At 42.7% G+C, this 13,593-nt stretch overlaps 1 protein-coding gene across 4 annotated transcripts in view; it reads left to right on the top strand.

Moving 5' to 3' along the window:
* The window catches only part of CORO1C (coronin 1C), a 78,123-nt gene that overhangs the window by 18,806 nt on the left and 45,724 nt on the right, over positions 1-13,593 (top strand). Inside the window, exons 1-2 of one of the 4 annotated variants that reach the window (XM_077834639.1) lie at positions 10,484-10,774; positions 11,791-11,990. The exons of 1 other annotated variant lie outside the window; for it this stretch is intronic. In XM_077834639.1, the coding sequence (XP_077690765.1) occupies positions 11,796-11,990 (195 nt within the window). In that variant the 5' untranslated portion in view covers positions 10,484-10,774; positions 11,791-11,795. Of the gene's footprint in view, positions 1-10,483; positions 10,864-11,790; positions 11,991-13,593 lie in introns of those variants that run through there. 2 more of the 4 variants (XM_077834637.1, XM_077834638.1) reach the window with 2 other exon arrangements.

The following is a 13,593-nucleotide window of genomic DNA, read 5'->3' as shown; positions in this document are numbered from 1 at the left end:
AAGGAATGGCTCGGGTGTGGAGATCACCCCCATAATCTCTGCTGTGAAGGCTGGTGCAAAGAATTCATTTAGCTTTTTTGCAACACCCTTGTCTTCCTTGAGTGCTCCTTTAGCAGTTTGATCATCAGATGGCCCCACTGACTGGTCGGCAGGCTTCCTGCTTCTAATGTACTTTAAAATACTGTTTGCCGTTACTTTTTTTCTATGTCTGTAGGTAGTTGCTCTTCATATCTTTTTTTTTCTTGGCTTGCCTTATAATTTTGCGCTTGACTTGCTGATGCTCCTTTCTATTTTCCTCAGCAGAATTTAACTTTCAATCTTTAAAGGATGCCTTTTTAACTCTAAATACCATCTTTAGCCATGGCAGCATTTTTTGGGCTGTTTATATTTATTTATTTGGGGTATACATGTAGTTTGAGCTTCTATTGTGGTGTTTATAAATCATCTCCATGTGGTATGTAGGCATTTCACCCTTTTGACTGTTCTTTTTAATGTCCATTTAACTATCTTTCTCATTTTTTGTAGTTCCCATTTTTGAAGTTAAATGCTACTGTGGTGGGTTTCTTTGGCATTTCCCCCCCTGCAAAGATGTTAAATTTAATTACATGATGGTTATTATTGCTGAGTGGTTCAGCTGTATTCACCTCTTAGACCAGATCCTGTGATTCACTTAGTATTAAATCAGGAATTGCCTCTCCCCCAGCAGGTTCCAGGACAAGCTGCTCCAAGAAGCAGTTGTTTATGGTGTCAAGATTTTATCTCTGCATCCCTTCCTGAGGTGACACATACCCAGTCAATATGAGGATTGTGGAAATTCCCCACTATTATTCCAGGCAGGAACTTTTCATTGTATAGGTCTGTAAAGTTCCTAGAACACTCTTAGGTGTTAAATAACAATTGTCCTTTTAAAAAAATTCATCTTCTTAGAAATGTTTTTTTTCCCCCCTCTAATAGTTTGTGTTCATAAAACTTAAATTTTGTTCTAATATGACCTGATAGTGTCCCTTCAAATTTGAAGAGACAAACTTGGGAAGTGGGTTATTTTCCGTCATTTCTCTGTCAGTTATGAAATCTGAAAGTGCTTGTCTGTGGAAGTATTTCAGTGATGTACGGTCTCCTACATCATTTTTCCTAAGAAATTAGTACAGGCTTTGTTATATATTTTGTCCACATAAAATTTGGGGCCAAGGATTTTTAAGTAGCTTTTTTTCCTTGCCTTCTTTCCATCAATATTCTCGTGATAATTTACTTTAATGATTTTGTGTGCACTTATTGCAATGGAATTAGGGCAAATGACACAGATTAAATGCAGCTAGATATGCTGTCTTGTCTGGGTTTTTAAACAGTCCAATGCCTGTACCACCCCAACTGTGAATGGCCCTTGAAGGCCCAACGTGAGACCACAAAGGTGTCCTGCACCATGCTGTAAAAGGTCACTCACTCCAGGACCTCTCAAGGAAATTAAATTTGCAGAATCACACAATGTCCAATCTGCAAATATGCGCTTGCTAGTATAGTCAGCAACTGCATTTCAGATCACCACCTTAGCATAGCATGTGTACGTACGGTAGTCCTAAAGTACCCAGTTTGCAAGCCATGTAGTTGTTACTGTGTGTATTTATAAGAGTTAAGCATTATTATACAGCCTTGTTAATCTGCAACTCTCCGAAGAATGGTGGTCTCATTGCTATTGTATCTGGGTATAGTTATAGGGATTCAATGATACCAAACAGGAATTTCTAGGTTAGAGCCAGTAACCTTGAATTGTGCCCAGAATAGCAATTTTAGCATTTTTAAATGATTAAATTTAGTACAAATTTTACATTTCTGATTTTGTTACACTTCCTATTTGGGGAAAATACCAAATTTCCTGCTAGTTTACGTGACTTAGGTTCTCATCACATAACAGAATCTTGCCAGGGTTATTTTTGTTTTTCGGTTTTTTTGACAGCTGGAAATTTCACTGTTGAGTTTATAGTCTGGCTTTTTGTCTTTAAAATGAACTGAAGTCGGGGGGTGGGATCATCTTGCTCAACCTAGACTTCACTTCACCAGGCAGATTATTTGTCAGTACACAAATAAGATACATCCTAGGGCTGTGATGTGTGACAATGTGCAGCCTGGATTAAATTTTTCTGAATGCATGAAAATAAAGGTTTAGTCACTGCTGCAGTGGGTTTGAATAGTCCCTTGACATGGACAAGCTGCCTTAACACAAAATGATGAGATGCAACAGGAAGAATGGCCTTGTGTTTACAAGCACAAGACCTGGGACTCGGGATATTTGGCTTTTAGTCCTGCCTCTATCGGCGTTCATCCTGGGTGATCTTGGACAAGTCACTTAACGTCCTTGAGCCTCGATTGCCTCATCTGTAAAAAGAAACTAATAAGGTGAAGTGAGCTGTAAGTGATTAATGTTGTAAGATACTTTGTAACCCTGCAGTCCCGTCCATCAGAGGATCTCAAAGCATGAATCTTGATTTAATGCTATACAAGTGTATTGCATGATGTACAGATGTTAAAAAATGACAACCTAGGAGTTGCCAAATCAAAACATTCCAATCGTTTATATTCTCAGTCTCTGATAGTGGCTGTTTTGCCAACCCTCAGCATTCAAAAATCATGAGTCAAGCCCCAAGAAATTGTGTAATTTAAGAGAGAAAAAACATCATAATTTTGGGCTCTTCTTATTGGCTTTAGAGTTTGTTTTCAAGCTTTCCTCCACAACTGCCGTGGGCTAAAAGCTGTCTGCTTTTTAAAATGAAATCTGAGATTCTCATGTATTCCCATGACCGCAGGAGCTGAGGCTTTAGGGAATCACAAGGCTTGATAAAATGGAGACTTGGCATCACTGATTGAGTGGCCTTTGTGAGATGTTGCTGTGGCAAGTGGCGAGTCCTTCAGCCCCTTTATGATCAACTTAACTGTACACAATGACACCATGTGGGTGAATGTCTTCTGACCTAGATGGTGATCTTGAAGCATGGCCTTGAAGCATGACGATTGCAATCTCTTGTTACTTACAGTGTTCCTAGTCTAACTGCAGATGCAGTTCTTAACTTTTTCTAGAGTAAACTGCTTGCTTTAATATCCTGTGGCATTGAGCTCCTGGGATTTATTCTATTGTGTTCATTCAGGATTTCGCTCTTTCCAGTGTCCCCTCTTTTTGTTAGGGTTCCATCAGTTATGCCAATCTCATGACTGCTTGTCAACCATAGACCTGCTTGTCTACCCCTCCCATGAACATTTGTGCACTTTCTCCCAAGCTGACTGTTAGGCATCAGATGCCCTCCCAGAACTGATCTTGTGAGGCTGTTACCATCTCCAGATGCCTTCTCAAAGCCCTCTTCTGCTTCCATCATGTGACATCATATTGACACCCATGTGGTTCATCAGCAGGGTTTGAACCTCACAGACTTCCGCCACTTGAGCTCATGGAGTAACTGATAATAGTAGTAGGTCGTCATCCTCTGTGAGGACCAGCACTAGGAGAAGATGAGACGCACACTTTGCCAGCGAGTTTCACAGTTGTTTGCTGACAGCAGTGGAATGGTGAGACTCTGGAATCTTGGGTTCCATTCCAGGCTCTGTACTCTCATGGACACAGCCTTTTTCGCTTGTACCCCTCCTCTCCACCTAACTTTACTCCTTCTGCTCCCTTCCCACTGACCTGTCCTCCTCCCAGTTCTGTTTGTTCCCCACCCTGGCTCCTCATCCTGGTTCCATTCGTATCTAGCCAGTCTGTCTCTCTTCCCAGTCCCAATCTCCTTGCCCAGCCATTACTAGCTTCCCCTCTTGTCCCCAGCCTCTTTTCCTAGCTTGTTCCGGTTGTCTTCTAACCCCCGAACAGCTCCTTGTCTGATTTTTTTTCTACACCCCCCCACCCCCCCAGTCCCCAACTGGCCTCTTGACAGCCCACCGCGCATGTTCCCCATCTCCACTGACTCGGTCTCCCTTCCCAGGCTGCTTCATTCAGTTCCAGCCTTCCACACCCCTTCCCTGGCTCCTTGTGCCAGTCTCTTTGCCCCGCCAGCACCAGTTGTCCCCTTGCACTCTGGCTGCTCATCAGATCTCCTCCCCCATCCCACTGGTTCCCAGCCCTAGTCTTCTTGCCCAGCCAGTCTCATTTTTCCCCCACATCACCGCTCAGCCCCCCTCCCCCCCAAAAAACCCCCAACCCCATATTTTGTGTCTGCATATCAATTCTACAGCATCCTCCATTGAGAGTCCGGGAGAGACAGGTACTCTGATCTTACTGCCTGGGCCTGTCATTGCAGGGAGAGTCCTGCTCAGCTCACTGGAGCCCCGGGCTGAAACATGCTTAGTACAGATGGAATCTTCAGAGATTTTATCTGTGGTCTAGTGAGTCTCTACTGAGCATGTGCAAAGTACAGTTTTTCAAAGGCTTATAACTTGGCCAAATGTGGGTGGATATTCATGGGAATAACAAAAGACGTATCCATGACACACAGACCGCCCTACCCCTCTTGCCAGATTTTATATCCATGCTCTAAAGCCGGGGGGGGGTGGGGGCGGTTAACATGGACAGGACCTATCTTTCCCTAGCCTCATTCTTGGAAATGGCTGAACCATTTTGGCTGAAGTTGTCCGAACAAATTCAGCCTGAGGCAGACACCTAGGCTGGAAAAACTTCAGATCGAATGGTTAAAATCCGGCAAAGTTGTAAGTAACTGAAAACAGGGCCTTATAAGGGACTGTATCGGGCACCCTGAGTAGTAAGCAGTGCTGCCAGCCGTGCTTATAACATATTTGATTATCTCACCACTTCCACTGTTCATATGTTGCTCATTGCTAGATTGTAAACTGTTTGGGTCAAAGACCACGTCTAGCTCTCTGCAGTTTCCAGCACAACAGAGTTCCAGTCCTGAACGAAGCCTTTGTGGGGGGCTACCATAAAATATGTAGTTTTCCTTATCTTTCTGGGAATCTTGCCTGGAAGGAAAAACACCCTTCTTTCACATCAAAGGTACCAACTTTTTATAAGGAGATTCTGCAAAGAAGCTCTTTCCGTAAGGTTGGCGTGTAAATTGTTTTTACTGAAAATGGCCTCTGGCTGAATTAATGTTTTAAACCAGCCATTTCTTTTGAGTGTCTGGCCCTCCCAAAGGATCACATCCATGTGGGTTGAACAGGATTTTGTCATTCGCAGGGGGTTTTCCTGTAAGCTGTTCCCTAGCAGGATGTGTTTCCTCTCACATAAGCAGGCTGAAAACCCTGCAACCCACAGAACTATATCTGGACTTTTTAGACAGATAAGTCCTTTATAAACAGGATGATGGGCAAATCCAGGGTAATTTTTGTGACTCTTCATGATGGAAGATCAGAAGGAAATTGAATGAATGGTACTGTGCAGGCGTGCAGTGTCAACTCCTAGAATCTTAGAAATGTAGGTCTGAGGCTGGAAAGGCCTTGAGAGTTCCCCTAGTTCAGCCCTGCCATGCTGAGGCATGACCAGGTATACCTAGACCATTCCTGGCAGGTGTTCGTCTGACCTGTTCTTAAACATCCAATTGATTTCTAAGGTCCACTTGAACACTGTTGCAAGGTGCCAGATTCTATGCCTAGTACTCCGGGCCTGTACAATGGCTTCTGCAATCAGTCAGGTTTGGATGGATGTAGCCAAAGGTAGAGTTTGGCCACAAGTCTCTCAGCATTAGAAAGCTGAAGGGTGTTTATCCAGATGCGCCCCGTACAACATGAGTTGTAAGACACTCTGCATTATAAAGCATTGAATGGGAGCTCCATGTATAGCTAGAGGTCTGTCAGCACTTCCATCGATACCCTCTTGGAAGGGTATATAAAGCTTCCATTTTCATTTTGGTGAGGGTTGTAACGCTAGCAATATTAAAATACTTCCAAGTAGGAGTGGTGTCTTTAACCCTCCTAATTTGTATACTTTGCTGAGACAAATATCCAATATTTAGCACACATGCCCTGATATCCTCTCCCCACTTCTCAGCAAAGATTTAAAATGAACAGTGCTGTAATGAGTCGTCTCTGACGTTCTCGCTCTTAGGAGACGCTACAATATCCTTACTGAAATAGCGTTGGTAGGTAAAACTGCAGTTAGTCAAGCGAGTGAACAAAGGACACTTCATGATGTGCTACCCTGCCTAAGTAATTCACCCAGGCTCCCTAGTTGTTAGCCTGAATTAGCCAGGTCCTACTATGTTTTGCTTATTTAATAAAGGGCTGAATCATCTTTTAAAATGGCGAATGGCTTCAGGTGCACATCAGGGTTTATCTAATAATTGCAGAGGTGAAAAGCCTATCCACTTTGCTAGACAGAGTAACTTTTTTCCCTAAGGGTTGCCTTCTGTTCCTGCAGTCTGCCTTGTTTGACTCTGAACTAACCCTGGGAAGAGAACCAGTGGCAGTCAGGCTTCAGCTGTCATTTTTTAGATGGTGGGGGAGGGGATCCTTTGCTGCACTTGACTATTGGGAAATTAATTAGGATACTAAACCCTCTTCAGGCTGGAACTGCAGGGAAAGAGAGCTCTTCATTGGCTTTCCAGGACCAAGCTAACCCTACCTATATTTTTTACCTGATCGCTTTCCTTGGTGCATTGAAGGATCCATAGTCACTGCTCTTTATAACTAGAGCCTGCATGTCTCTCAGCCCCCCCCCCCCCCCCCCCCCGAAAAGAACCAGATCTAAATGGCTGTGATCCAAAGCTGAGAATCACTCACTAAGCCCTCATTTCCATAGCAAAGGGAGCCTGTTCAGCGTAGGCTCATCATAGAGAGGTTCCCATTGAGAACAGGGCATTTTGGATTGAGGGAAAGGGTGGCAAAGATGTGCTTCTTGAACAGAAAGATCTTAAATGAGGCTAACTTCTAAAGATGACTAAAATGAGGGAAATTCACCCTGGGGACTGGGGAGAAGGGAATTTTTCAGCAGTTGGTCAGGGAAGAATAGTAGAATTAAGGGCATCAGATTTGTAAGCTGAAGAACTTGACTTTTTTTGGTGGGGTCTCGTTGTGAACCAGGTGAAATTTTTGTGCAATCTTACATTTTACTAGCATGTCCCTGTTCCCAGTATTAAAGACAACAAATTGAAAAATTCCTGTATATGGTGTGCTGAGATTAGGCAATTTGGGGTTACTTGCAGGAACATAGATTTTAAGTACTGGCTTTACTTTTCTAAAACAAGATTTTTAATGTTTTGACCCACCGTGGAGTGGGAAGAATGCTAAACAATGAACAGTATTGCAGTGTCTTCCTGAAAACATATACAAAGCCTGCCCTGCTCGCCTGTCTTACCTGGATGACTAATATTTTAGTTGCTCATCAGAAGAAATTACTCACCCCAGGTAAATGAGCAAGTAGAACTTTGCTGCAGAGCACTGTACCTGTGAGATGTGTTATCGGGTGAGAAATAGTTGAGCTGAGTGTGCACAGTTCCGGTTGGGTCTAGTTATTGCAACACATGGTGTTTGAGAGCAACCCTCTATCTTCTCCCCATCAATGGGTTTGGCTAATTCCTAAGTGCAATACCTGTGTGTCCTGGCAAGATGTGAAGCGAGTGACTGTTGAGAGAAGAAAGTTTCATCAAAATTAGAGCAGAGGGTTATAAAAATCTGGAAAGCTGCAGTATTGCCAACCCCAAGCGTTTCAAAATCATGAGATTGGCTTAAAAACAATGATACTTATAAAAATAAATCTGGGGAGTTTTATAGTTACCTTCTGGTTTCTGAGTCCCTAGAATTCATGTTTTGAGGCTTTTCTGTGCAATCATGAGGGTTAGAAAGTCTGGGGGCAGGGGTAATTGGAAAGCTGTAATCGTAACGTAATCACAGGACTCCAGGAGCTGAGGCTTAAAAATACACATTGAGAGACTTACTGTAAAATTGTGAGAATTAGCAATACTTATATCTTTCATATAAATTGTATACCAGAATGTTTTACAGCAAGTCAGTGTCAGTTTAAGTGTTGAATAATAGCAAAGGGAAAAAAGAAATGAAGATATTGAGCTCTCATGTTTGGAGAAGAAGATTTTGGGGGCAGTAATACTCTTGTTGAACATTTTACCGATTTTGAGGTATTGTCTGTTTTTAAGGTGTAACATAAATAAGCCAGGGTAAAAGCAGGTGTCTTAATTGTGCATCTCTCCAAGTTGCTGGCATTGTGCAATTAACTGCTGATTGGAATGATGACATGGCCTCCTAAAGGTAACTTTTTGTACTGAAACGCCCTATGTTTGTACAGCTCCTAGCACAGTGGAGTTCTGGGCTATGACTAAGGCTCTACCACAGTACCAGATAAGGGTCTTTTAGAAGTGCTGTTGATCAGATCTAAAAGATTTAATAATGTGAATTACTAGTTAGGCGAGATACTGAATTTTTTACATGACTCATCTTAACTGAGACCCAGACAACTTACTCGTACAATCCTTGGCCCTTCCTGGGGGCATTCATTCCAGCAGCTGGAAATGCTTACGACAGGTGCGTTTTGGCACAGACGGTATAAGTGATTTGCTTGAGATCACACAGTGAGTCTGTGGCAAAACTGGGAATGGAACCAGGGTCTCCTGACTCAGTCACCTGCTCTGAACACTCCTTCCTGTTTGGGGTCATTAAAATTCCCATGCCACTTCTCAAACAGTAGGCTTGCCTTCCTGTTGTCTTGGCAGAATCCAACCTTAAATTATTACATACAGGTCTATTTAGCATATCTCCTCCTGCCAATTCAGCTTGGGACAGCTTGCTCTTCCCTTCCTCTCTGAAAAAACTGCAGCATTGTTGGCAGAGTAGCTGTGGTATTTCATCGCACAGATGAGTGTGTTTCAGTGATAGGGGATGGAATATCTGCCAGTTCGTATATTAGTTTGTTTCTAATGTGCTCTGGACTCCTGCTGGATGAAAACTATTCTATATGTCAGGCTTCAGCGGTTCCATTGCGGCTGCTGCACAGATCTGAACGTTTTCTGTCATGGTGCTGCTATGGCTTGTGTGTGTAAAAAGTTATTCGTGTTTGTGGGTCACTTGGGTTTTTCATTCTGATTGCGCAACTTATGTCAGAGGTGTGTGGAGCTTGGGATAAGGCCCCTTCTTAGGCTTTTTGCTACACATACTGCATATTTTAACAAATGTTTGGATATTAGCTTGTTAATTTTCAGTTATTCACTTCGTAAGTGTTGAGGAGGCATAACCCCATCTAATAATACCATCCTTACTTTTTCTGCAGTGCTGCCTTTCTCTAGATCTCAAATTCACCAGTTCACAAAATTTTATTTTTAAAACAGCTGCTTTTCTTTTAAGCTACAGGCGTTTGTAATAAAGTGCTAATTGTGGCACTTCTGTCATTCAAAACCAGCTAATTTATTGTGGGAAATTTAGTGAAGCCCTGATGAAAATAGCCCTCCCCCTCCTGTAGATGCATAGGTGAGATTGTCTGTCTTAAACAATCGCTTAGGTTTCCTGGCTGAATTGGAGAGACCTGAAAATAGGTGAATCTATCCACGATCTAGTGGTTTGGGTTATGTTATCTGATGGAGAAGAGACTCTAGGAAGCTGAGCTGTAAATCTGTCTGGTCATCCTTAGTTTTCTTCAGAGTGAGGGCAAGGCTAACTATTTGGGCAATTTCATTATGTTCTTGATAGATTGAATAGCTGCTTGATGCTAGTACAATAAAACTAATACTAATGAGAAATACTTTTTAAAAAAAAAAAAGTCTGGACTGGATAGGTCAAGAGACTTGGAATAATTTCGAGAGCTTTTTGCCTCTAGGTCGCTGGTCTGAACTCAGTTAAGGTCATCAGTGGCTGCAAGTCATTACCATCCGACAGCTGTTTGGCCTGTGTGAAAGCCCTTGGTGGTCTCTATCCTATTCCTAGATAGACGGAGATCCACATTGCAGAAATCACCACAGTTACTGGGACATGTATTATCCATCTCTGAAAGGAAACCCATGAGTGCCTGGGCATGGAGGCGAGCTCCTGCCTTATTCTGGCAATGTGTGGCATTTAGTAGAAGCTTCTGCTCGCTGCTTTGGCTTTGCTGCATGGGGTGCGTCTCTGTGAACCAGTGGCTTCGTTCTCCAGTGCTGTCAGTCCAGCAGATTTAACCAGTGCTACCATTTCACTTTAAATGTATAGTCTGCTTAATCTGTAGATTTTTAGATTTGGGGCAAGTCTGCTGTGCAGATGTCCTGCTCAGAGTTCTGGTGCTCAGTGTTTGACGTTGTCACCCCAGGCATGGGGATTTTGCAGGAAAGAGACAAATTGCAGAGGATTTCTCATATTTATGTGGAAACTTGAGGTACTTCACTGAGTAATTGAGTTTTCTATTAAGAGTGATATAAATTTTCTTTTAATTGTACAACTACTTGGCCAATTCTGGTGAGAGCTTTACTCCAGATGCACAGACCATTAACTTTTTAGCTCCCAGACTTTTTACAAATAAGCAGTTCTTAAGCCTGTCTTGCAGTGTACTTGCGTGCAGAGTTCTGGAAGTAAAAATGGGATGTGTTTTGAGTAACCTTTCACAATTTTTGCTTGCAGGCAGACTATGCACACATAAGTACACCCACTGTGTGGTGTGAAAAAGCATTTCAGTTTACCACTTCACTGCAGGAATAATCAGAACCAATATTTCCTTAACAAGTAGCTTTGTGAACTGGAGCAGCATTTTCCCAATCCTGGTGTGTAACCATGGACTTATGGAGAGGCAAACTTAGAGCAAGACTCTGATTTCTGTTGCTCAGAGATTGGGCATTGCAGAAGTCCTTTTCACATCTCTAAAGGCAAGAAGGTACGTGGAGGTTCCTCACTTACCTATGAACTGATAAATTGTGGAGGAGAAAATCTCCTACGATGGGAGGACTCCTTTGATGTTTTTTGGTAAGTTTCAGAAGGGATCAATCTGGAAGCTGGAGATGCTAATGGAAAATATACTGCCACTCACTCCCCTTGAGACCCAGTGTTCCTATGGAGTGTTACCCCCCTGCGGTCTATGCAGAGGCAGGGGGCTGGAATTTTCCATGCCAGTCAACTTCCCTCTATTCTAACTCAAGACAATTAGTTTCTTAGGCAGAGGAGGAGCAATGCAAACAAGCTAACAAAGTTAATTCAAGGTTTCAGAGTAGTTAATTCAAGTCATTAGCTTGCTTCCCTTCTCCCTGCTTAAGAAAGAAATTTATTTTCAATGAGATTTTTGAGTTAGTATAAAGTAAGCTAGCTAGCTTGTGAAACCATTTCACAGAAGTACCTGTTTCTGAGAGTTTTATCTACATCTCCTGCAAAGTAAATAAAGTAATCAAAAAACAAAATACATTTCTCATCCCGTGCCCCCAAATGATTTTTAATTATGTAGAAACTTACCTTAAAAATCCATTGAGTTGGGTGCTTTTTTACTGGAATAAAAGGAAAAAAAAATCACAATAGGGAAAATGCCATTCTTTGTGGAAAATTAGTCTTACCATTTTTGTTGTAAAATACAATATTGGTTTAAAAAAATCTAATTCTGTTATGCTTGGTACAAGTCAGTGTAATTCTGAAGTCTTATTTTAAAAAAAAATAGAACTTACCCTTTAAAACCAGTTGTTACGAGCGCTATTTGAACTGTAGAGTGGTCAGGATCTGAAACTGGGCATCGGTATGCGTAGGAGTAATGAATGAAAGCTGCTGCATCTCCTGCAATACCGGGTACTTGTCTGACTCTTTGAGTTCGCTAGCGTATGTAGGCAGGTGGGTTCTAGAAAAACAGACCAGACAACATGCACTTAACTGGCCAAGTTTTTCTGAAACTCCTGTTCTCTTTCTCCGCAGACACAATGAGGCGAGTGGTACGACAGAGCAAATTTCGGCATGTGTTTGGGCAAGCAGTGAAAAATGACCAGTGTTATGACGACATCCGGGTTTCCCGTGTTACCTGGGATAGTTCCTTTTGTGTAGTAAACCCCAAATTTGTTGCAATAATCATAGAAGCTAGCGGTGGTGGAGCATTCCTGGTGCTGCCCTTGCACAAGGTAGGTGCTTTTGAAAGTTTCTCATTATTGCCTCTGTAGAGTGAAGCTATCATCTCAACATTATTTGTGAACCAGACTGAGCCTGGGAAGTCTTACTTCAGAGCTATTTTTTGGAATGACAAATGCCAGTTTCTGATGCCATTAGATGGAGTCTTGCATGCCTCAGTAATCATTCCAATGCTTCCTTTAAATGAAACACAGTAAATAAAAATGGTTTGCTTGACTAATTTGGACCAGCTCTGTATGAAAAAAGTGCATGATTAGAATGATGTGCTACCACAAAGAAATTCTGTTTACTATAGTGATGGTTCATTCTTTTACCATCAGGAATTTAGCTTTCTAAGATACCCAGGTATCTCCTAGGTCTCAGTGCAGTATTGCATTAATTACTTTCTGCATTTGACAAGCAACAGCTAGGTGGCAAAATAAAGTATAAGAATCAGACAGCCTCCTTTTTCAGTCTTCAAAGACCCTGTTGCCATGAGGTCTTTGAGTATATGTCTGCACAGGCATAAAAGACCTGCAGCATGGCCACGGCTGGCCCGGGTGAGGTGAGTTGGGCTGCGGGGATAAAAATTGCTTTGTAGGCGATCAGACTTGGGCTGGAGCTCAAGCTCTGGGACCTTTCACCCTTGCAGGGTTCCACAGCTCAGGTTCCAGCCCGAGCCTGAACATCTACATAATATTTGTTCAGTCCAGAGCCCGAGCGCTGCGAGCCCAAATCAGTTGACCCAGGCTAGTCTCTGTTTCTGTTTTTAAATCCATGTATAGATGTACCCGAAGAATCAGATGACCACCTCCTGTTCAAGCTACTGTTTGGCTCTTTAGGGTAGTCTTTCACTCTAGGCTCTACCTGTTCAGTGCTGGTATAATACCAGAATAACCCAAGTGAGATAACTGCTCCTGCCACATCTCCAGCCATTCTCTGAGATCACATGAATGATTCCCTGTGCAGACTGCTACTGCACTTCGGCGAGAGCCCTGTTATCTTCAGCAGCTGGAGTATGATGGGGGGAGACATTCCACATATCTCTGACAGAGATATTTTAAGATTCTGTACAAGCAAGAAGCAGCTATAACTGATAAATAACCAAACAGGGAAGCTGTATTATACGACCACCTCTGGTTCCCTACTTCTTCATTAGACTTATTTCTGTAACCTCATAAATATATGCACTCACTTTACAAAGCCTATTGTCCCAAAGGCAAATACAGAATGCAGGATAAGTGCTTAGATGGAAGGACGTGGGGAGAGACGGTTGGAAGAGATCAGTGCTGGGAGGCTTCATGACAGCCTTTGCAACTATGGCATGAGAACGTATAAAGCAGTAGGGTGGTGTCTCGTAGATATATCAAATGAAAATAAGGGTATGTCTATATGTAAAGTGCTGCAGCTCTGCCGCTGCAGCGCGTCCGGTGAAGACGCTCTATGCCGATGGGAGAGAGCTCTCCCATTGGCATGAAAAGCACCTCCGTGAGTGGCAGAAGCAGCTCTCCCACCAACATAGGACTGTGCACACAAGCATTTATTCGTGTAACTTATGCCGCTCAGCGGGGTGGAATATTCACCCCTCTGAGTGACATAAGTTTTGCCGACATAGGC

Source organism: Eretmochelys imbricata, chromosome 15 (assembly GCF_965152235.1).
Source record: "Eretmochelys imbricata isolate rEreImb1 chromosome 15, rEreImb1.hap1, whole genome shotgun sequence".
NCBI classification, from domain to species: Eukaryota; Metazoa; Chordata; order Testudines; family Cheloniidae; genus Eretmochelys; species Eretmochelys imbricata.
Note: the sequence above shows the minus strand (reverse complement) of the source record. Positions and strands in the feature narration are given on the sequence as shown.